This window comes from Paralichthys olivaceus, chromosome 3 (assembly GCF_024713975.1).
Source record: "Paralichthys olivaceus isolate ysfri-2021 chromosome 3, ASM2471397v2, whole genome shotgun sequence".
NCBI classification, from domain to species: domain Eukaryota; kingdom Metazoa; phylum Chordata; class Actinopteri; order Pleuronectiformes; family Paralichthyidae; genus Paralichthys; species Paralichthys olivaceus.
In genome coordinates this window covers 22,082,279-22,106,740 of record NC_091095.1, presented here as the reverse complement: position 1 = coordinate 22,106,740, position 24,462 = coordinate 22,082,279, and the positions used below count along the sequence as shown (strand labels likewise).

Sequence of the window (24,462 nt, the reverse complement as noted above, 5' to 3'; positions counted from 1 at the left end):
AAAAGCAAAGTGCATGCATTGCATGAACTTCCTGGTTGTTACCATGGCAGCTAGATCCAGAGTTACCATGTCCACATACATGTCTTTTTGTGATCTAACCCTTCTGAGTCATGGTATGTTGGAATGTGATTCTCAGGGTCTTTCAGGTTCTTCGATGTAACTAATAGACTGATCCTCACCATAGACTGTATATAAAGAGATCCTCACAGACTTTCCATCCAGTAAACTGATCAAACGGACCCCATCCTCTAAATGTATCCTCAAACCCAGAATACCTCGTTTACTGGTGAAGTAGATCAATAAACTCAACAAGCTCTAAGTCAGTGTAGTTTATATATACAACCATTCACAGGTATACATGTTGAGGAGTATTTATTATATGACCTCTTAAACTGCAGCTTTCCCTTTAAGAAACCTGGCAACACTCACACACTCACTCACACGGTGGTTAGCTGCTAGCTAATGATTGACACACAGAGACAGTGGTAGACCTTCTCAGGACATCTTCACATCCCATCACAAGGTCAGACACACACACACACACTGCGACCCATCCTCAGATCACAGATTCATATCTGATAAATGTTAGCATGCCTGGATTAGCAGTGCTAGCTAGCGTTAGCTAAAGTGGACAGATGTTCCCTGCAGTGAGTTAGCATCAGCTGGCTAACCCTCAGCTCGGTGTGCCAGATGTTTGTCACACACGTTGTTTGTATGTCATACACCGGGAGTTTAACGTGAGCAGCGGAGGTGAAGACGTGTAGACAGCCCGGATGTCACGTTAGCTCCCAGTGGAGGAGACACTGTGGACTGATGGGAGCAGGTTGATGCTTAAAGTTAGCTTCTCACACTCCTCTGGAGCCGCAGGGAGACATGTGAACGCTAACCACTTCCCAGTCATCACATGTGAGCCTGTTGTTGCTGACACGGAAGTTTCATGGAAGAGGTTTCCTCTCCACTGACAGCTGCTGTTTGTTCTGCAGTCACTGATCCATACACAGTCATTTCATCACAAGTCAGTAAAGCTCACTATCTGTCATACAAATGAATGAAACACATTTTATTAAAAACTGACAGATTTGTGATATCTAGTGTTGAAGTTGCATGTTGCAGCTGAACACCCCTCACCTCACCCTCTCCTTCCAAACATGAAAAAGAACCTGTGGTAGCTTCAGTTATCATCAAAACTCAAAAGCTGTTAGTTTGTCCAGTCTGGACTAATGTAAAAAACATGGTGGCCTCCATAGAGAGGGTCCCCTCAATGTAAATATAAAGTATTTAAATATAAATGGTCTTTTCTGGGGTAAATAAACTACAATTCATACAATTTAGATGAAACTAACCAGTGAAAACATCATGAGGATTATTCTACATCGAATTTCTGCCAATAGTTCCCTTTCACCTAAATCTAACACACTGGACCTATAATTCACAATGAATCTATAAGAGAATGTTGCCTTTATTTTAGGAGCTCATTCCATGTGCAGAATAGTGTTTGGACATGTTTATGTTAATGTTAAACTGACTTGACATTTACATGTAACAAGAGTGTGTACGTTACTGCTAAATCCTGATTAAATCCTGACTGCTCAGGCTGTGTTCCTGATTTCATTATTGAGATTAATGGTTGTGTCACTAACATCTCCATCTTTTGTAATTGGATGAGCTGTGCAGATCCCACATTTTCACTTTTATGAGTTGTTATCATTAACGACGAGAAATTAATACATGAATTAGGTTGATTCAGTTGATAGTAAACCACAAGCCTTAATTGACTGTGAGTTAAAAACATTAAATATGCATAAATAAATACAAACATGGGTTTCTGACCTGATATGTTATTTATGCTTCACTTGGTCCAAACATTTATTCTATTCATTAGCTATTAGGTAAAAGCCAACACATTGTTAAAGAACATCCAAAAAACAAATGTGTATGATGTCCACATGGCAGCATACTGCAAGTGTTTATAATTAATGTGTGTTTGTTGATATTAAGATGTTTGTGGAATATAAGTAATCGATGGATGATAGTTTGGGTCATAATTAAAATTAAAAGTCAATGGGGCAATGAAAAGGAGAAATCTGATGAATATTTAATGAATATTTTCAGGGGTGTTTATTCGATGACATCTTCTTGCAGCAGGAGCAGGAGTAGAAAAGCACTTCATCCAGATTAGAGAAGTGAAGCTCTGCAGATTTACTTCTTATTTTCCAATTTCTTCTCAGGAGTATGGCAAAGCAGACTGATGACATCATGCTTTTAAAAGGTCACAACTTCACTGAAAATTCCTTTCATCATTTTTCAGAGATGGATCGAGACAGGTAGGTTGGATAGATGCCAGTCACCAGTCTATCATAAGACTTTAATTCAGTGAAAACCGAATTATGCTCAATGTGTTGTTATGTTGTGACAAAGCTTTTCTCTGGTGTACTCACTGAAACAGGATCTATATGGACTACAATGCTACTACTCCGCTGGAACCAGAAGTGACCCAGGCCATTACTGAAGCCCTGCAGGAAGCCTGGGGAAACCCAAGTAGCAACTATATCGCAGGTTTAACTTACTTGCTCTGCCCCAATTTAAAAAAAAAAGAATAATAATTTAAAATGCTCTACATTACCCCCATTGACAAAGCAAAAAACCTTCAACTATATATATAACAAAACAAAAAGAAACACACTTTTACCCCATACGTCCAACAAACCAGCTCTCACAGTATCTCTATATCTGATCAAATTTAAATAAAAATACCTTGCACATCATATATAACTATATATCACATTTCTCAATTACATTTATTTGTATCCTTCATCAGCAGAACCTCAATCACAACAACATCCTTTGTATTCTTTCCTGAATAACATTATCACATTATTGTCCACCTCACAACAAAGAAACTCAATACAGAGCAGGAAGAAAGACAAAAAAAACAAAACCAACAACCTCAAAATGAATTTAAACATAAAAAACACTTTTCATGTATTCAATGCTTATAATAATTTCCCCCAGATAATTTCTAATTGAATTGAATGGTTCTTTTAGATGGGTATTATCTTTTCCAGATAATTGTAGAGGGGATATGAATTTCCAATGCTAAAGTATCTGTTCCTCATGAAATATAAAAAAATTAATAGATTCAGTCCAAATTAAATTGACCTTTTACTTGTCACACATTGAAATACATACACACCCATCCGTGTCGTCAGACTGGCTGAAGTCATTGGTGTGTATTTGCATATAGAGCGGGGGAAGTGATATCCAATCACTGGTGGTCACAGGAGACGTACTCAGGATGTGTTCTAATGCCAGCTGATCGGATCTCTCTTGACGGATGTTATCACCTGGCCTGAACAGAGCGTAAACAACATTTTTGTATGAAACATCTTTTGTGTAGGGGCCAAGGCGAAGGCAATCATCAATCAGTCCAGAGAGAATGTGGCAAGAATGGTTGGAGGGAGAGCAGAGGACATCGTTTTTACCTCAGGGGGAACAGAGGTAATTTTGTCACAGATATGTGTGATAATTATTTTTCAAAACTTAGAATTGTATCATTCATGCACCCGTGGCTCATCACAGACTGATCTTTCAGGCCAATAACCTGGTGCTCCACACTGCTGTAGAGCACTTCAGGAGAAACCGCAGAGCTGCAGAGCAAAGTGAAGGCCTTCCGCACGTCATCACCACCAACGTGGAACATGACTCGGTCAAACTAGCAGCCGAGCACCTACAGAGAGAGGGCAGGGCAGGTAGGTGGACGGAACTAAATGGAACGTGCCCCATTTAGGAGTGCAACTTGTTTAACAGCCTGAGTACTGACAAGGTCAACAACTGTAGGGTGGAGACTGTAAAGTATGTGAATGAGTTCTGTATCATGGGGTAGTTAATGTTTGAGCATGTCATATTATTAATATTAGGTCAAAACTAATAAATGGCTTATTATTAAAATGATGACTTATTATTGTATTTACTCAAAATGAACCATATCAAATGAGTTGCACTTCATTCTGTTATATTTTACTCTACATACAAAACACATACATACATTAAATACTCCATATAAATACAATAACCTTTCAGCCACACACACAAAAACCCTTTTGAAGACTTCTTTAGATGAAGATACAATAGCAGCAGATCTCAGTTCATCTAATTCAGTTTAGTTTACTACTACTTTATATTTACAACTGAAAAAGTAGCCATCATACATCTACAACTCTTCTTGGCTTGTTAGACTTATTGTGTTTTTGTCACAGATGTTACATTTGTTCCCGTGTCTAAGACGACTGCACGTGTAGAGGTGGAGGACATTGTTTCCGCAGTGCGTCCCAACACATGTCTCATCTCCATCATGCTGGCCAACAATGAGACAGGAGTCATCATGGTGAGAGGAGAGAGAGACTCAGGAACCTGATATCCTCTTCTATGTTGGACTATGAAGCTTTTTTACAGCACAGATATTTGAGAAATTCTAATTCTAATCCAAAAAGATGTTTGAATTCAACAATCCGTCCACTAAATGTGACTTTTCAAATGGCATTTCAAGATGAAAAATAAATCATCTTCCTTTTGTCAGCCTGTCCAAGAGATCTGCCAGAGAATAAAATCTCTCAACAAGCAGCATGAGCGGCTCAGGATACTGCTCCACACTGACGCTGCCCAGGCTCTGGGGAAAATTGGAGTGGATGTCTGTGAACTGGGAGTGGATTACCTCACCATAGTGGGGCACAAGGTCAGGAATCTGTCGTATAAATGATGCAAATCAGGCAAAACATTTTTAGACAGGGTTTGTTACATTTCTAGTTCTATGCCCCTCGGATCGGTGCTTTGTACGTGAGCGGCCCCGGAACCAGAACGCCATTGTACCCGATGCTGTTTGGAGGAGGACAGGAGAGACACTTCAGACCAGGGTAACATAACACATTGTCTTTGTTGATGATGAAATAATAACAACAGTCAAAAGATCTAATTTCCTTCTTCCTGAATATTTCAGCACTGAAAACACACCCATGATTGCTGGTCTAGGAAAGGTAATTTTCCTGCTCTATGCAAGTGAGGCTGTAATTTCATTTTTATCAGGGATACTTTTCAGAATATTTCAGATATTGTAGAATATTTCTCTTTAGGAAATTAATATTAGTTTTATGCTCAGATAGTTTGGTTACTGCAGCTGATAATCAAAAAACAAGGTGAGGTAAAGCAGGTAGAAAATCAAATAAAAATAGGATATGAAATAAAAAATACAGAGATATGTACATAAAATACAAATAATATACAAAAAATAAAGTAAAATACAATGACATTCATGATTGTTTTTTATCTAGATCCATAAATTAAATGAACTGTAAAAAAATGTACTGGTGTTTGTTTTTTCTACTTGGTAATAATAGTTCCATTAATTTATTGCATGAAACTAAATAAATAAATAAATCACTTTTGGTCAAGCTCTTTTTAACACTATTATTACTTTTTTGCTATTCCAGTTGTCATATTCTGTATGAGAGCTGAATGTTTGCAGTACTTTGTGTACTATCATATCTTTATATCAGTAGTCTTGTTAACACATACTTTCCGTTTGTCACTTGATCACAAACAGATTTTAAGTATTCAAGTATTTTTTTCAGTTACAATATTTGTGTCTTGTTCTTTATTATATTACAAATGTATTTATTATATGATATATTCTACCTTGTAAATAATTTTTTATGTGGCACTTAACCAGAATATGATGCAATATTACTAAAGTAATTTATAGTGTTAAAATATCTAACATATCTTCCTGCCTTTTCTCCTGCTGATTTATTATGTGTCTGTTTAGGCTGCAGAGCTGGTGACAAGTAATCTGTCACATTATCAGCGTCATATGAAAAGTACCAAACTTTACCTGGAAGAACGACTGCGGGTACGTTTGATTTTAATTTTAAATTTTTTAATCTTAATAAATGTGTTTCTTATGTTGATGAGAGTGTTCACCGGTGGCAGGCCGGTATAGATCATATTTAACTTACAGAGGAAAATATAGATATGAGCATCATTCCAGGGAACATGCTAACATGCTAACTCTTCTCTTCTGTAACACTGATTTAGAGACACTGTTTAAGATATTACACAGGCTGCATTGTACACTTCTCCTGAGGGACAAGTTCGCCCCAAACTCTCATCCGTGTATTCAGTGTTACTCAGAAATATGCAAGGATATAGATGGAGCGGTCATTTAACATTTAATGGAAACTAAAAATAAACATATCACACAAATAATGGAAATATTGTATTTAGCAAGAAAGACTGACTTTAAATTCTAGATCTCCAAAGATGCCGAACTTTGGAGAAGGTGTGGATGATACTTCTTGATCATTAAATATCAGAACCTTAGTAAAAATAAAAAGATAACCTTTGTTAACATTATTTTAGTAGTTGACCATGTTGTCCTTTCCAGGCCATATTTAAAGAGCGGATCCACTTCAACAGCCATTACCCCGGCTCTGATATCCTCCCCAACACATGTAATGTGTCTATCCTGGGCCCAACATTACAAGGTGATGTCATGACTCTTCTGTCTCTGTCCTGCGTCTGTTGTGGCCTGCGAGTCCAAACAGTGTCCTCTAACCCTACACCAATGTTTGTGACAGGCAGTTCATGACCTGCACTGGCCTATTTGTAAACTACAAAGCCTCTGAATCATTAATCTCTCTCTCTCCTGCTTTAGGCTGGAGGGTATTGTCCAACTGCAGGAGGCTGCTGGCCAGTGTCGGAGCCGCCTGCCACTCAGACAGTGGAAACAGGTAAATGAGTTCCTCTGTCGCCTGCTCTGCCTTTGTTCAGACACCATAATGATCATCATTACATAATTCTCCTGCACCGCAGGCCTTCCCATATCCTCCTGAGCTGTGGCGTCCCCTCAGAGGTGGCAGCCAATGCTTTGAGGTTGAGCCTGGGCAGGGGGACGACCAGGGAAGATGTGGATGCAGTCCTGGAGGATCTGAGGGAAACAGTGCAGCTGTTGGAAGAAATTAACTGATGGACTTCATGTGCACAAAGTAAAGTAAATCCCAGAGGTCAAATAAGGATGTACAGGGTTAAAAATCCACCACCTGTGCTTATTGTTACTTGTGAAATGGATGAAATATTTAATATAAATAATAAAAGAGAAGAACTTGAAGTGACCTGTGGGGTGATGTTATGAGGAGATGCATGGACTCGGCTTCCATCACGTCATATGAGCAGCTAATCAGCTAATTGGACCCAGGGCAACATGTATGAGTATTGAAATTGAAATTAAATATTAACATACATTTGTAAAAAACAAACTCTTTTCATTGACTAATCAGCCATGAAATGTTCCATCTAGATTACAATCCTGCACATTTATCAGCCTTTTGCTTTAGAAATATATATAAAAAAATCGTCTCATTGTAATCCAGCATGCCTTGGCTCCGACTTCTCCCATTACTTAAGTTTCCGTGCTGCCTCAGCTCCCCCATCTCCAGTGAAGCGTGGGTGCGTGTGCCAGCATATGGTCACTGCCACACAAAGGAGAGCAGGGGGGCCACGACTGCTGCTCCTCCACCCGTCTTTCATTACCTTTCTATCTCGCTGCCTCTGACCCCCTCCTCTCTCCCATAACGGCCATGTTTGCCAGCTGGCCAATGATAGGGTGTCACTTTCCTGGCTCGGGAGGAGGCTATGAGTGCATGAGTTTTTGGTTATTGAATGCAAGTTTGTGCATGTGAAAACATGAAGGTAACCTGGTGGCATCGAAACAGCTCCAGCGAGCTTCTTCTGTGTGCCACAGCCTTCTCATAGCAGCCAGAAATGGTGCTTCATCGGGCCATCCAGGCGGCACGAGCAGGGGATCTTGGAACCCTGAGGGAGCTGGAGACGTCTGGTCACCTCTCACCAACCATCACCGACACTCAGGGTGCCAGCCCGGTGCACCACGCGGCCAGGTGCGGACGCCTGGAGTGCCTGCAGTTCCTGGTGAGCGAGCTGGGTCTGGCAGCTGATCTCCGGGCCTCGAACAGGGCCACGCCAGCACATGACGCAGCAGCCACGGGCCACATCCGGGAGCTGCGATGGCTGGTGGACCAGGGAGGCTGCAACATTGAGGTAAGTGGATCAACTGAGAACAGTTGTAAACCAATGCCTTGGATAGATGCCACGTGTCCAGTTTTCTGCTTCTACCAATTTAATTGCGTGCAAGTTGAAATGGCTTCAGATAGTCATCTAACTGATCCCAGAGTACAGTTACATCACTGCAGTTGTAAACGGTGCTGTGCAAGTACCTTTTCACATGTATTACCAGCTGATTACATCATATGGTGTTGACTTACTGGGTATCCATTAGTATCGTGTGGCAAGTGTAATTAGAGGGTTGAGGGGAGCTCCTACTAAGCTTCAATCTCTGGTTTCTCAATCCTGGACAAAAGCATCATGATTGCATTTGTAAAATCATCCACCTACTAATTCTACAAACGTGGAATTCTGTGGAAAGCATATCTGGTGAACGGTTCATCTAACTGGCTTCACATTTGGTGTCTTTATGGTAAAGAGCAGTGCTGAGATTTGGACGTGTGATACATTCAATATTAACAACATTTGAATTAACAGGCGACTAGCGCTCTGTAGCAGTCAGTGGGGGCAATGCATTCTGAACATGTCTTCTTCTACGTCCTTGGATGAACTAGAGCAGCAGCCAGCCAATGCTGGCCCTAGGCCAATAATACCTGGCCTATGTAATGATGTCAATAATTTTGCTATTTTTATTTCACCATACTGACTCAGACACACTCAAGAGTTGACCGTGCAAATCTCCATCGTGACTACAACATTCATAGAATCACTTTCTCTTTAGTAGGTTGTCTTCAAAGTAAAAGCGAATCATTTATTTTGTTGCTGCAGTGCTTAACATCAACTCTTATTATGAAAAGTTGAATTGTTGAAAGGTGAATTTGTGTCTGAAGATTGTGTTGGTGGCTTAACGAACTCTGGGTCTGAACTAGTCAACATTTGATGTATGGAAAATAAAACCAGTTCTTCAAATCATTCAAACTTGTGGCATAAACCACACATGTGAACAGTGATAAAGACATTTCCATTTTTCATTTTATGAAGAATTTTGAATGAAAATGTATGTAATGTAGATAAACCAGGTAGGATGAACACAAAGTTTTCTAGCTTCACTCTGCACACAACGTCCAGCACAAACAATAAAAAATGACAGTATATTGCAGAACTGTTTGAGGAGGAGTCACTAATGACAAGGAATAATTCTGAAGTTGGAGCGTGAAGCATTTTTTAAGTGTCTTGATAATCAGTAGTGTGGTCGAGTTGAATTTGTTTACTTACTCCATCCAACTATGAACTGTATGAATGTTTCCAGGATAGGGACGCTGCCGGTGCCACAGCCCTTCACCTCGCGGCTCGGTTCGGTTGCGTGGAGGTCATCACGTGGCTGCTGTCAGTCGGAGGACTGGCCGAGGTGGAGACAAACTGTGGAGCAGTTCCCGCTCACTACGCTGCAGCCAAAGGAGACCTCAGCTGTTTGAAACTACTCATTCAGCAGGCGCCTGGGTGAGATCACAGCACTCGCTTTCTCTGGTGGCATCCCCCACACTGAAATCTCACGACAACCGTTTGATGGATTGCTATGAAAAATTCAACACAGGCATTTGTTTTCCACAGAGGATGAATCCCACTGACTTTGGTGAACCCATGACTGCTCCTCTAGCACCCCCATGAGGCTGACCTTTGAGAAATATCTTGACAACTATTAGATGGACTGCCATGAAATTTACAACAGATATTTAATGTCCTTAACAGCTTCGGCACTCATTGGACTTCATTTCTAGTGCTACCAGATGGTCAAAATGTCCACTCATTCTTTCAAATTTGTCAGCGTCTGAAACATGGATTGACACAACATTTTGTTCAGATGTTCGCCGCGTGCAGTAGAGTTCGGTGATCTTGAAGCTAATTCCACCATGAGGGTTAATTCTTAGCTCTTAATTGAAATTGGGAATACATGTTTATTGTCTCCTCAAGATGAATTGTCATAATTTTGATATGAGTCTAACTTTTCAACTAGTGCCATCATCTGGTCAAGTTTCTTTTTTTTTCTTCTATTGCAAAAACAAGTTTAAAATTAAATAAAATAAGATAGGTAACACAATAGAAAATATTCAAATCACGATACAACCATTTAAACTACTTAAAATCAGGCATTAAAGATACAAAAGTATAATTAGATAATAAAATAAGTTTTAAGCTATGGTTTACTGAGGCCCTGATGGCAAAAGCCCGGTCACCATCAGTTACCTGCCTTGACTTATGAATTACGAGTGAGAGTTGGTTGGAAGAGCTCAGTTTACAGCTCGGAGCACAGGAAGTTTCTTCAGAGTATCTACACCTGGATGGCCGAAATATTCAGCTTATAATTGTAGGCAAGGGCCTGAGATATAACATGGGAAAGTGTGGACATGTGAGGCAGGAGCTGCTCAGTGACTTCCTTAGGCCGACTGACACAGAATCAGAGGGCACCTGGACTCGAGGGCTCTTTTGAAGTGCAGTTCTTTTCCTTTTCAAAATATCCTGAAGCGGACAGTAGAGTGGTCCTGAATCCTATCAACTCGAGTCGTGGGTTCCAAGCTCAGTGATATCTAAAGCAAGCGGTCTCAGAACCAAGCATGTTGTTAGAATAGCACTCTATTGCCATCTGCAACCAGTCAAAAGCACAAGTCCTTTCCCTGTGGCGCCTGCTCACTGCAGAGGTACCCCCTGAGTTACAAGTACTCCAGATTGGAAATCAATGGTGTAATATAATCTTTTCCAATTTGTTTATTTGTTTTTTTATTCATTAGGATCCCCATTAGCTTTGCCTTAAAGTAGAGCGAGTCTTCCTGGTGTCCACAATTCAAAATATACATACAGTATATACCTTTAAAACATACATTTGAAAAACACATACTCACTCAGTCTCACTCAGTCTCACTCAGTCTACACCAATAAGCACATTTTAAACACATATTAAACCTTACATTCCACTTATATATATATATATATCATTAAATGTAAAAAAAAAGAAGTAAACATTGCAGTCATCACAGATGTAAAACTATAAGACATTAAAGGTACAGTGTGTAGAATTTAGTGATATCTAGTGTTGAAATTACATGTTGCAGCTGAACACCCCTCACCTCACCCTCTCCTTCCATAGATGAAAAATAACCTGTGGTAGCTTCAGTTGTCATAAAAACTCAAAAGGTTTTTAGTTTGTCCAGTCTGGACTAATGTAAAAACATGGCGGCCTCCGTAGAGAGGACCCCCTCAATGTAAATATAAAGTATTTAAATATAAAGGGCCTTTTCTGGGGTAAAGAAAACTACATTTGAGATGAAATGAACTCGTGAAAACATCATGAGAATTATTCTACATTAAATTTCGGCCAATCTTTCACCTAAATCTTACACACTGGACCTTTAAGTCTAAAAGTCAATCATTATTTTATGAGTAAAAACTTCAGGTCACTTTTCTAACAAAAACTCCCTTCCATATGCCTGGCATCCTACCAATGTGATCTTGCAGGAAGTTTCCTTATTGGCTTCTTAAAAATAAAATTTGGTGTTAAAGAAACTATGTCTGCTCAACCACCTCATACATTAAAACAGTAATAATGTGTATTTAACAAATACCATTACACAATTTAAACAAGCTTATGATTTGTTATTTTTTCAACCGAAAAAAACCCAACTAAAAACGTCAGGAAACAGGACCCAGTCTCACAAACCTGAGAGTTACACTGAGTGGGGACGAGATAAAAGATATGTTGACTTTCCTGCCTCATCTCCTTGTTACAGGAGGGTATGACTGTAATTTGCATGACGCATGGCGAGGTCAGACCACATGAATAAAACATGTTGAGACGCTATCACTCATATGTCAGCCCTGTGGTTGTTGAAGTACAGTATGTACGTCAATGTAAATGCAGCCCTGCTGTGTCCTAACAGGCTTTTTAGGCAGGAAGTCAAAAGTTTTTGTGATCTCAGATTCTTCCAAAGAAAAAAAGAACAAGAAATATTTCATGTTTTAAAAACACACAGTCTAAGTTGCAGCTTAGGAGCAAACAATAAGATGCTTATTTTCCTTTTGTTATAGAATTTATCCCTTAAATCCATAACATTGACTTCATTGTGTCCATGTGCATCATGGGCTGCTGCATATATACTGTACTCCAAATGTTGATCAATTCCTGTAATGGTCAGAAAAACTGTGAAAATAAAGTCAGTTCAAAACAGAGCCAACATCAGGGAATGTCACAACAGTGGTGTCACTGTTCACTAGTTGTTGCATTTAGTTTGAAACAAATGAAAACCTTCCAGAACAGCGCTGCCATCTTTTCTGTGGACCTCATGTAGTGAATTTCCCTTTTTAAAATACTTACTCATAAAAATCTGGATTAAATATTCCCTGGTAAGGCTCTTTAATTGCATTATGTGCATTATTATCCATGGTTTTTATGCATCTACACTGGCAACAGAGGCATTCTATCCATGAGTTCCTCTTCTGTCGGTTAGTCTGTCCGACTCATTCTTGTGAACATGATATCTCAGGAACACCTCCGGGGATTTTCTTCAAATTTGGCACAAATGTTCACTTGGACTCAGAGAGGAGCTGATTAGATTTTAGTGGTCAAATTCATGGCCATAACTCAAGAATGCATATGCTACTTCTGACACGGTTTACAACAAATGTTTGACAGGATAAAATGATAAAAAATATGCTATTTAATATCCAATGTTTTCAACAAAAACACTTTTCCGGCCATTTTTCAAACCAGAACATCGGAACAGAACATATATACTGTTCCATTTTTGATGTAGGACGCATACAGCAGGACCAAACTGTATGTGTTGCATCTGACATAAAGTTCTGACAATGATCACATTTAAGGAGTCAATGGCTCATGTTGATAATCTAACCTTGTTTGTTGTTGTTGTTGTTGTATGTTGGAATACAGGTGTGTAAACCACCAGACAGGGATCGGTGCTACCCCGCTCTACCTGGCCTGTCAGGAGGGACACCTGGATGTTGTAGAGTATCTTGTTAAAGACTGCGGGGCTGACGTCCACCTGAGGGCTCATGATGGCATGACCTGCCTGCATGCTGCTTCTCATATGGGCCACCAAACTGTGGTGGTGTGGCTGGTCAGTTATGAAATCCACATTTTTGTTGCATCATTATAACGTGTCTCCTTACTCTGTTAAATCTTTTTTTCTATTCACCCCAAACAGGTGACCTCTACTGATGTCAGCATGTCCAGCCAGGACAGAGACGGAGCAACTGCTCTGCACTTTGCGGCCAGCAGGGGGCACTATTGCATCTTGGAGAGGCTTCTTCACTTGGGTTCAAAGGTCATCACAGATTACTGGGGAGGGACCCCACTTCATGATGCTGCAGAGAATGGAGAGATGAAGGTTTGGCAAAACTTTTTATTTTCCCTACTGCAGTTGTTATTGTTTCTTCTTGTGTAGATATAACAAGCTTTAAGAATAAACTAAAAATGTTTCTTCTTCTTTTTGTCCTTTCCCTTGTATCAGTGCTGTAGAATCCTTTTAGCCAATCAAGCGAACCCTTCAGATAAAGATATTGATGGGTTCACAGCAGCAGACTTGGCAGAGTACAACGGACACTGTGAATGTGCCACATATCTCCGTGTCATGGAGAAAAACGTGAGCTCTTTGTCTCTCTCTCACCTACAGTTTATTTTATTTTCCCATTTTCTCATCCTCTTGCTTTGTGTGTGTGTGTCAGCATTGCCCAGCTGTTTACCTTGGCATAAAAATCAAAGCTACACGCAGTTCGGGGAGCACGGTCAACAGCAAACATCTGGAAGATCTTGGAACGTCAGTGAATCATTCTCTTCATTTGTGACATGTATTTCGTTCAGGCCAAGCCTGTCCTCTTGCCCTCCACTCCGCCTGATTGCTCTGCTCTCAGTTTAAGAGCTCTAAGAAAGTGGAGAATGAAGGCTTTTGTGTTTAATAAGGCATTACAAGCTATAATAGCGTGAGTGCTGGAGGAGATTCTTCGTTCTCAGTTTCTCGCCGTCTCCATGGAGGACTCTCTGAGATTAGCCCTTTTGTTTTGTGCGGAAAGCGTGGCGCTCCTTAATGTGATTGATTAATAATTTAGTGTTAACACCTTGTTTGTGCTGGTGACGCCTGTTCAAGTCAGGTTTCAAACAATACAAACTGGCCTGTGAGGTGTGTACAGCCTGCTCTGAAACATTATATCCTGATTCATTTGTTTTCCTTTCACAAAGATGCATAATAAGTAGATTTAAAGTTGAAATTGGAGCTGGCGGAGTTGATTTAAAATAGGAAACACAGCACACTGTAAAGTGAAGGAGCCCATGGGGACCGCTCTCTCAGCACACTTGTTGAACCTTAAATCCTTACAGCTGTCCACAGGCAGCCTCTCCGTGTTTCACCCCATCACACTTCACTTGCTGCCTATAGCGCAGACTGCACAGTGATGTGCTGTAATGATGAGTATCGAAAGGTGTCAGCCTGAGAAGCCATGGATAAGTCCGCGGAGAAGAGCTGCACTCAAACATGAAGAGAATGATGACAGTGAGCCAGCGAGGCGTGGCCGCCCAGATCCCCTTCAGAAATAATCCCCCCCCGTCAACAATGAAGAGCTAATTAGCACAGGGGCCGCTGTGGCACCGAACACAGGCGGAGCTGCAGCCGGCTACGGGCCTATCAGTTACTCCTCTCCAGCGGCTCAGGTGGAGTGCCCAGGGGCTGAGCCCGTTATGAGATCCACAAGCTTAAGTTTCAGTGTTTTTACCATTCTGATGCCTGGAACCGGAAACTCAATCCCTCTGTGGACTTGGAGCGCAAGATGTCATTGGCTTCAAACACACGTTTGATTGTGTGTCATGTGTTTTTTTTCCAGAGACTTGGAAGTGCTCGGATTGTCACCTCTGGATACTGTGTAATGTTGGTAGCAGACAGAATGGTGTATTATGTTTCTTGGCCATGTAGTTGCACACAAACTGAGGCTTGATGGGAACAAAGGGGTCATCTGATAGAGAACCTGGAAGAGCACTTCATTTATTTAAATCCTGACAATATTCGGAGAACAGTGTGATTCGTTGAGGCCTACTGTGCCGGAGATGACTTGTACAAGTAGACATCTCTTAATTACATTTCTGGAGGCGTTTTATGTTGGTGCTGCATAGATCACAGGTTTCATTGGTTCTAAAGTATCAGTCAGATAATCTCATTTCCGAGCAACGACCTAAATGGATTGGGAGGCTGACCGGGGGGGGGGGCTGCGTATTTGGCCTTTCTGCATGTTTGGATCACTTGCAACAAGGTCAGACTCGTTCTGCACCGTCAACCTCTCCTCATCTCTCATCTTGGAAACAGCTGCAATCAAATAAACAGAGCATGGCGTGAGGTTTACTTCACACACAAACGTGGCGTTTGCTCTCCATTCAGGGCGATCGTGCCAAAGATACTGGTGTTTGAGGATGTGTATTTTTAGAATGCTTGGACAGAGGAAACACATCTCATCCATCACCACATTGTTTTTTGCAATGAGAAACAAAACACATGCTCTTATACCTTTTTACATATTCTGGATTGGTTTATGTAATGTTTTTAAGTTAAATACCAAAGAAATATGGATCATTTGGGATTGTGGAACAAATTCTTTTTAACTAATTGGTAAAACCATGTAATTTTCTCTTGGTTATCATTCCTCCTTTTCATTCTGGTCCTGAAATTATCTGTCCCCAAATGTATTTCAATGCTAATCTTCAGTATAAGAGGATGTTAATGTGTCCAACACAAACTGATAAAGCCTCATATTAACTTTAATTAAAGCGTCGACAGTATTTTTGCACTGGATTGTGGATTTTAAGTGTATTCTAATAGGCCTCTTGACAGCCAGTTTGAGCAGGAAGAATAATTACAGAAAAAAAACATGTTGCAGTGTTAATATCAGCACTTTTCTATAATTTCAATTTCAATTCTAAAATTCAGATTTCTGCAGTAACACCTGAAAAACAACTAAAGTTTGTCACAACATGTTGTTTTCACCTTATTAACGGATAAAGCCCGTCACTTGGTCTCACAGTGTCACATTGTATTTCCACTGCCACTGTTAAAAAGAACTATGCTTGATGAATTAGCTCCCTCATTCTATTGTCCCAAGTGGAAAAATCACCTGAGCGCACACATGGATAAAATGTCTGTTTTCCAGCTGCTTTGACAACTCTTCCGCTGACACGTCCCTTCGTGCAACAACGCGGCCGTTGGTTTGTCCATGTATTAGTGACATTACCGGCCACCCTATCCTTTCACTTAATTATTAACAGCATTCTCCGATCAGAGTTTATTGTTTATTGCCTGGCGGTCCTCGGCCACTCGCAGAGATGCGGAGGATGGTGTCAAACAAGTGGTCGGCGGTGTCGAGATAGTGGCACATCTTCTGAGTGGCTGCCCCGGATACCTGGCTGCACCTGCATGAGTCAGTGCCTCAGGAGTTCTGTTGTGCAGTGAAGTCGCACCAGTGTGCTGCTGTGTTGTACAAGGTCAAGGTTAGTGAGTTTTAGTTTGGTTTATTTATCACTTTCACTGGCTTTTGTATTCATCACAGTACTTTTTGGGGTTTTTATTGCTGTGTTTCATAACCTTTTTTTTTGAGCATTTGTTTATATGTTAGTTACCAGACAGGCTGAGTAATTATTTTTGGAAAAAGGAAATTAAGTTTAGTCATTTCTGTTCAAGAGGCTGTAGCTGGCAGATGTTTTGGCTGTGTTTTACCTATTTTCTGATCTGTAGTGGCCTCTTACGGTTAGGCATGACTAATACTCCAGGCTCATGACCTTACTTTGAGCCTCAGTTGTCATGTTGATTTTTTTGCAAATTGGACATGATCCCCCCCCCCCCTCTTTTTCGATTTGTTCTGTTTCTAGATCTACTTACTGCTCCAGTAGTTGTGACAATATTCTAGTATGAAGTAGTCAAATATTGTCATGTGTTGTTTAGCTGCAGTTGATGCAATAAAGCTGCAAAAGTTGGCAAAAAGATTGCATCCGTCATTTATTAGCCTCACCGGCATTTACCTCCACACAGGAAACCTGAGAGTATTTCAACATGTGAGTGGACATGTATTTACACTGTAGTGCTCTGTGTATAATGTACACCCACTGTATACATTCCACGTTTCAATTTATCACCGAGAACATGAATATTTCACATGGAAGCAGGTTGTTTTAGTGATTGATTCCAGAGCACAGAATTACAAGACATGTTTCTTAAATACACATGGTGTTCTGAAATACTTAAACTCTCTCATGGCTCTACCCGTAAGGAGCACAGATTACTGGTGCTGCATATCTGACAATGACACAGCACTGAGTAGCTGTTTCTTAACTCTTGGCTCCTAATCTATAGTGATCGGGGTCTTTATGGTCTTTGATAGAAGAGAGAGTGGAGCCAGGCCAAAAACAGGGTTAGGCTTTCTATATCTGCGTGGCAATTATGATGGGGTGCTGATGAAAACCAAATGCTCTCTGGCCACTGGGTCTAATTAGACGAATACACACACACACACACACACACACACACACACACACACAAACACACCAGAGGGACGGTTCAGTGAAGCTTTTAGGACATTGAACTGTTACGAGAAGGGTCACAAAGAAATCACGCTCCCTTGTTTATCTATTTATGGGTTGCACAACTTCGGGGAAGTTTATTCCTCCGCCTGAGCGGTGTCACAGCATATTTCGTGCTGTTTCACATCAAAGTGTGAGAGGAAATGGCGAGGACCACCTCATGGACACAAAGCACCGCGGCACGAAGCAGCATATTAGGCTGCCTTTGATGTTTTTGGTTACTAATGTCCTTGGAGAGCTACAGTGGATTTACTTTCTGCATGGAGTGCATTAGGACAATGCAGGTTCATTAAAGGAGATCTAAATGTTTCCATACATCCTTTGGAGAGCAGTGTGAAATGCTGCCAATTATTCAAGGCTGCTTACTATGTTGTTTATGTACTGAATGTCCTCAGGCTTTAAGAGGTTTTGATGTGTTACTGTGCATTTAGACATTCTAATAATTCAATCATTTTATATAGCATATGTGTTTATTTGGTTTTTGATAGAATTGTTTTACCAGCCTAATATACAGCATAATTTGATAGCCTGTAATAAATAGCCTGTTAAAACAATGCAGCATTACTTCCATGTTTAACCTCATACAGAATACTTACAGTAGGGGCAGATCTACCGCACACACCACAGACAAAAGTCCACAAACACTTACATGTTGTATTGACTGAAAAATTCTGTCAAATCTTGCTATTACCGCCAAATGCTACTTTTCTTCTGTCTGTGTGTGAGATCTACTAAAACCTGCTCTGTTCTTCTACCATATGCTATCTGTCTTTGAACCACACCACGTTACTGTTCTGACCTTTAAATTTACCTGAAATGTTTGTGTTGAGGGACAAATACTGTGTCTTTGAGGAAATACGGTTCCTCGGGTCAGTTTTTTGTACTTTGGTGGTGAATTGTGACAGCGAGAGTCCAGACTTTCAGCTTATTATTCCAAAGGTGTCCAACGCTGCAGAGTTTAATGGAAAATAATTGGTTGTTGGTCCTTGAAAGTCAGATTTTTATGAAAATTTACCAACAGTAATCTCATTTCATCCAGGTTACACTTACTTTGATTTGTCACACAATTTAATTTAAGGTGTCTAACCAGAGAGAATGTTACAGTATCTGTTATGTGACCTTAGACTGTAAAGAGCATGTGACCCAGTGTCAACAACGGGACAGATATAGAGCAGGAAGATTTTTCAGTTTATTCTTTTATGATGCCAGATTGTAATTTCTTTTTTAGACTGAAGATCACATCACCTGCTTGAGAATGCTTGTTGCTGTTTTATGTATCACCTATTCTTCAAACTGAAAAAACCCTCATGATTTCTCTATATGTTTTATCATATTTGCTCGTCTTAAATAGAATTTGTTGTGACTATGATATTCGCAGACGCTGCAGACAGATACACTCATTGAGGTAATCCCTCCAGTGGGGGAAGAAGAGAAGGTTAAATCCACTGTGCTGTTGCAGCGCAGCAAGGACGACTACTACGGCAGCTTGAGTGACACATGCAGTGACAGTCACAGCAGCAACACACACATGGATAGTTTAAAGGTAAACCCTGGATTGATTGTTTATATGTATTTACTTCTTTTCATTTTTTCATACTATAACCTGAAGAAAATGCACTGTGTCTCTTTGGTTTTCAAACTAGCAACCTGAGAGTAGAGAGCCCCCGCAGGCCAGATACCCTCAGCCCCCGTCTGCACCTCCTTTACCCTCCGCTTCGTCCACACCTGCCCAGCCGGTGAAATCCACAGTCAACAGATTAGAGCAGGTTCAAATTGCAACATCTGGTGAGAGTAACATTATTAGTCATGTAAATGAGTCCCTCCTCAGTCACTTTAGTCAAGCAACACACTGTACTTCTGTATTTAATGGTTACTGTATTGCTTCATGTGTATTGTTAAACTCTTTGAATGAGTAAGACATGAGTGAGTATAATTTGTATTTCAGTTATTAAAGGTTTCAATCAGCCCAATGCAGCTCTGAGTGAGATAACTGCTGATAAGAGCATAATGCCTGATACAAACCTCCTGGCTGAAAGAAATCTACTTGGCAACATGAAGTCCATTAAATCTCTGAAGCAATCGGGATTATCAGGAGTCTTCACTGGACATGCAGTAAGCAAATAATAAGCTTTTTAATTTTAACAGGTATGCTTTGGTGGATCCCTGTACATCTTGTTTCTTTAGTTAAAATGCTGAAAACAATTGTGTTGCTTTCTTCTCTGCAGAATAAAATGGTTGTCCTGCCCACCGAGGAGGCCAACCTGTCAGACATCGACTATCTGGTCCCCACACATGATGAGAGAGGCCGTCCCATTGCCGAGTGGAAGAGGCAAGTGATGGTGAGACAGCTGCAGACCAGGCTGCTGGACGAGGAGGATCAGAGGAGGAAGGTAATGTCTTTCCCAAGATGATTTAATTATTCATTTTCTTTGGTTAGATTGTTAATGCCCCTAATCCTTTGTGGTAATTGTACAGGTTTATTAAAAGCTTGAATCCATAAACTAAAGGATGAAGGACTAACAACACACATGACATTGTGCCAAGAATCTTAATTTTCTAAGTTCAGGAAAAATTTATAAAATATATTCAGTGATGTTGTGGCTCTATTTCAAAGCTGTAGAGCTAACAGTAAACAAAGACTGACTTAAGTGTGCACTCTGCTGAATCAGGAATTGTGCATTTAGAAAAATCCGCCACTGCTTTTTGTTACATTGTTTTAGCCAGGAAGTTGATGAGATTCATTTGATTTTAAATTCACGAGCTTCACATTTTAGTACATGAGAAATAGAAATTAGACATAAATCTGCAGCTTTGTGGACCAATCTTCCCCAGATGTTGTTTGGGTGAAAAACATAAACCAAGAGACCACAAAGTAAGAGATAAGTTAAAACAGTGAAATAATTTAGAAAGAACAGAAATGCAAAAATACAGAAAACTAAAATACAAAACACACAGTTAATAGAAAAGTCAAAAAGAACACAGTCAGCAGCCCTGACACAGAAAATGTGCAGTCAAAAAACAAAGTTTAATGAAAGATATAAAGATTCAAAGCAAGTACAGAGGGCTCAAGTCAAAGTATTAATGTTTATGTATAATAAAATATGATAAAAATGATCCCAGTTCAGTGATCACAGGCCTGATGAAGGTAGGCATTGTCCATGATTGTATGTAGTTTTACAACCATTCTGTCGTCTGCAACTTCCTACAGAGTGACGAGCTTGGACCAAACTACAGACCAGGCCTTTCTAATTTGTTTGTTTTGTTAATAAATTAACCATTTGAGTCATTTTTAAGGGAAATGCTGAATATTGTCTGGTTTTGTTTTCTAAAATATGAGGATTTCTTGCTTTTCTCAGCCTCATTTGATTAATAAACTCTAACTTTTGGTTTTGGACTGGTTTTTGGTTGAAAGTTTGGTGAGAAAAGTGTTGTTCAGGCTACTTAAAAATTAAATCATCTTTAGAACAACTGCTTAATGAGGCGAAGCAAACCACAATGACCAAAGTGAAAATCTTGGTCTGAGTTTCCGATGCTGTTCTAAATCAGCATCTGCACTAAAAAAATTTGAAAAACACTTTTACCATCATTTACTTTTAATTGCATGAAACAAATCACTGAACACATAACTAGTCAAGTCATATTTTTGAGGTTTGGATCACAGTTTTACTGTATCATTACTCTTTTTCTTGTCACGCCTAGGCCATTTGAAATGTAAAAAAAAGGAGTTTCAATGTGACATGCTAAATTTTTTTCTGCGCTCTCTCAGGAAAATGGGAACAGATATGCCAAAGTCAGCTGGAGGTACTCCCAAGCCCACAATGCCATCCTGGGGCCCTCTGGTGAGCTGCTGACTGAGGATGACCTCATCTATCTGGAGCAGCAGATTGCCAATGTCTCCATGCAGAGGAAAAGTGAAGGCTATGAGCTGGAGCTGGCTCGACTGGCTGAGGAGCTGAGGCACATTCTGCCAGCACCAATAGTCAACATCACCGTCAACACGCAGTTCAGAAACTTCACGAGTCATGTTCCTCTACCCGTGTGGTGTGGTCGTATCTCGGGCATCGTGAAGAGCATGTCTCTGCTCATGACCAACCTGACAGACCAGCCCCACTGCAAGATGCCCAACACCGACCTGATCACAGTGTTCTCCCAGTCCCCAGAAAGACAGAACTCCACCAGAGGACGCAGGGAGAGGATCAAGGATGAGATCCATGAGTTTGGAGTGTCTGTGAGGACTCTGAAGTGTAATTTTGAGACACAGAACTCACCTTTGTCAGATGAGCCAGAGGAACAAGAGGTTGTGTTAAATTCTTCCTCACAGCTCGAGGCCACAGAGTCAGACAAACAGCCTAAAGTCTTGAATCCTGCCCAAGAAACAGACCAGAACAGTGATTCAGGCATCGACTATGATGAAAATGTTGCAGATGTTCTGGAGACCACGAGCCTTAGAAAAGAGCGTATCGTTGTGCTGTTCTTAGGCCACTGGAAGAAATCTGCCTACACTGTGACACTGAAGAGCAAGGATGCAGCAGAGAGGAAGATGAGTGGCGGCAACCAGGGAGTGGGTGAAAAATCTGTGTCTGATCGTAGAGGCAGCTTAGAGAGTGCCCAGTCCAAGATGATGAACAGTTCTATGGGACATTTCTTTAAGCAGAGGAGTGCTGTCAACAAGATGCTGGGGAACTGGAGGAGCATGATCTCCAGTGTCCCTTCCAGACAGATACGCAGGTACGACTGCATAGCTTTTATAACTTGCTATCATCCCTTTTCCAAAACTCACTCGGTGAAGTTAGGGTAGGTACTAAAGTAGCACTACACAAGCTATGCCAGTTTCAACTGATCAATATTTTTATATTAACAATGGACTAACAACTGTGTAATGTGGAATGGTATCCTCATAGTGACAAACCCTCAGAGCTCTGTGGAGCTCTTAGCTTCTTTTAGCTCATTGTTTTACTTGCTCATGGTTTTTGGACTGACTCACTTTAAGCTCATTATCAGTAGCAGTTTTTAAAGGACCAGTGTGTAAAATTAAGTGGCATCTAATGGAGAAGCTGCAGATTGCAACCGATTAAATACCCACCCCATTCCCAAGCAACAGGGGGAATCCAGAGTGGCCCTCAGGTAATGTTAAAACATGGAAGGCCAGTGTTTGGTTTGTACATTCTGGGAAACTGAATAAACATGGAGATGCAACATTTCAGGAGCAACAGGAGAAGACCTACTCCACATGTAGATGCAGAGGGCTCATTCTGAGTTAACATAAAACAATAAAAGTATTGCGAGAGTACGAACAAGTGTTGCAAGAGAAGGAAAAACATATTGCAAGGACCGCAGATGTAATCCTCAGAATAATTCTGACGTGATCCTTTGTGGGCCCTCTATATACCAACTGTTTGCTATACGCTCAGAAATGAACAGCAATGTTCGCAATGAACTAGCTGCTGAAGAAAGCTTTAGCCAGCTAATATCTAACTAACTGAACACCCGGCAAAAAATTCGGAATATTTGACTTTTCAGATGCGAGGATATTTTCTTATATAGTACGTGCAACATCTTTTTTCTGTGGACAGTTTGTCAGGAAAAGCACACGTTGAATAATCATGCCGTGTTCTCCACAGGCTCCACAGGCAGCAGGCCCTCTACTCCCCAGAGCAGTTCCTTCCTCGTCTGGACGGTGCGCCTGTGGAGTATGACAACCTGACCTTGGATCTCTTCATGCTGGGTTACTTTCACATCCTGGAGTTGGAGCTGCCTGTGGACGAACGCAAAATTAGGCACCTGCTGTGTTTCGAGGTGTTCGACCACATCGGGAGCTTTCCCTGGGAAATGGTCAGGGACTTTCACAAGGCTGTCATACAGGACATTGAGGCTGGAAACCGCGAGTGGAAGGATGGCTTTGAGGACATTAAAGTAAAGTTCTTTGGAAATACTCTGAGTAAGCCTGAAAGCACTGTAGAAGTGGTGAAACATAGTCTCCCAGAGGTTAGACAGGTCCCTAAAGTCATTGTTCAGACACCTACTCCAGATGAGGGGATGGTCTACCGTGGAACTGACATTTCCAGCTTCAGTAATGAAGAGATTTGTAAATACATTGATCGTAGTTTTGCTTTTTGGAAAGAGAAAGAGGCAGAGATTTTTGATTTTGAGTAGCTTCCTGGGATTTTTGATATTTTTGTATGCTTTGTATGTAGACATTGTTAGGGCTGGGTATCATACAAAAATTATTTTTGATTTGTGTATTGAAGTGTTGAAATGGTCAAGTATTGGAAGTTGGCAATGAATGCTCAGCAAGATTCTTGGCTTTGTTTACGTATTCTTTGATTACATATTGCCTAATTTGATTGATCATTTTCTTAATTTTATACTGTATTTTCTTATGTTAACATCATATGAATATGAATTGTAGAAGTTTGGACCATGTTATTCAATTAAACATTTTTTTTTTATAGTAATTTAATGTATTGATATTTTGATACTGGTTTTGAAACTTAGGTTTTAAAGACGTTATGGCATCAACAAATTTCAGACCATACCCAGCCCTATTACAAAAGAGTGTGCTTTAAGTAAACAAGTGTGTTTTGGGTTTAATTATTTTCCTTGACCCTGCTATGGTAAATGTTCTCAAGAAAACCAATGGTCAGATAGGAAGCACACCAATTTTAATAATACTACAAAATAAAACATCAAACAGACATGTTGAATATTTGATTATTGGCATATTCCGCAGACTTTAAATTATATCACATATTTTTTCTTATTTTTAAGTC

General features: G+C 40.4%; 2 protein-coding genes across 4 annotated transcripts; both read left to right on the top strand.

The window, feature by feature from the left end:
- The first annotated feature begins 369 nt into the window (after nt 1–369).
- Nucleotides 370–7,159, top strand: scly (selenocysteine lyase). The gene is made up of 13 exons (XM_020080741.2): nt 370–523; nt 2,229–2,324; nt 2,447–2,556; nt 3,398–3,498; nt 3,593–3,749; nt 4,257–4,384; nt 4,577–4,732; nt 4,804–4,910; nt 4,994–5,030; nt 5,819–5,902; nt 6,437–6,536; nt 6,707–6,782; nt 6,865–7,159. The coding sequence occupies exons 2-13, from the start codon at nt 2,233–2,235 to the stop codon at nt 7,016–7,018; spliced, it is 1,302 nt and encodes a 433-aa protein (XP_019936300.1). The 5' UTR covers nt 370–523; nt 2,229–2,232; the 3' UTR covers nt 7,019–7,159.
- espnla (espin like a) lies at nt 6,897–24,387 on the top strand. 3 transcript variants are annotated; one of them, XM_020080789.2, is made up of 12 exons: nt 6,897–7,037; nt 7,793–8,106; nt 9,380–9,570; nt 13,013–13,199; nt 13,287–13,469; nt 13,593–13,724; nt 19,071–19,235; nt 19,336–19,477; nt 19,638–19,804; nt 19,918–20,082; nt 21,459–22,420; nt 23,314–24,387. In XM_020080789.2, the coding sequence occupies exons 2-12, from the start codon at nt 7,813–7,815 to the stop codon at nt 23,843–23,845; spliced, it is 3,120 nt and encodes a 1,039-aa protein (XP_019936348.2). In that variant the 5' UTR covers nt 6,897–7,037; nt 7,793–7,812; the 3' UTR covers nt 23,846–24,387. The 3 variants fall into 3 exon arrangements, with proteins under 3 accessions (XP_019936348.2, XP_069378608.1, XP_069378607.1); XM_069522506.1 differs by having other exon boundaries at nt 6,907–7,037; nt 7,764–8,106; XM_069522507.1 differs by lacking the exon at nt 13,593–13,724.
- Nucleotides 24,388–24,462: the final 75 nt, after the last annotated feature.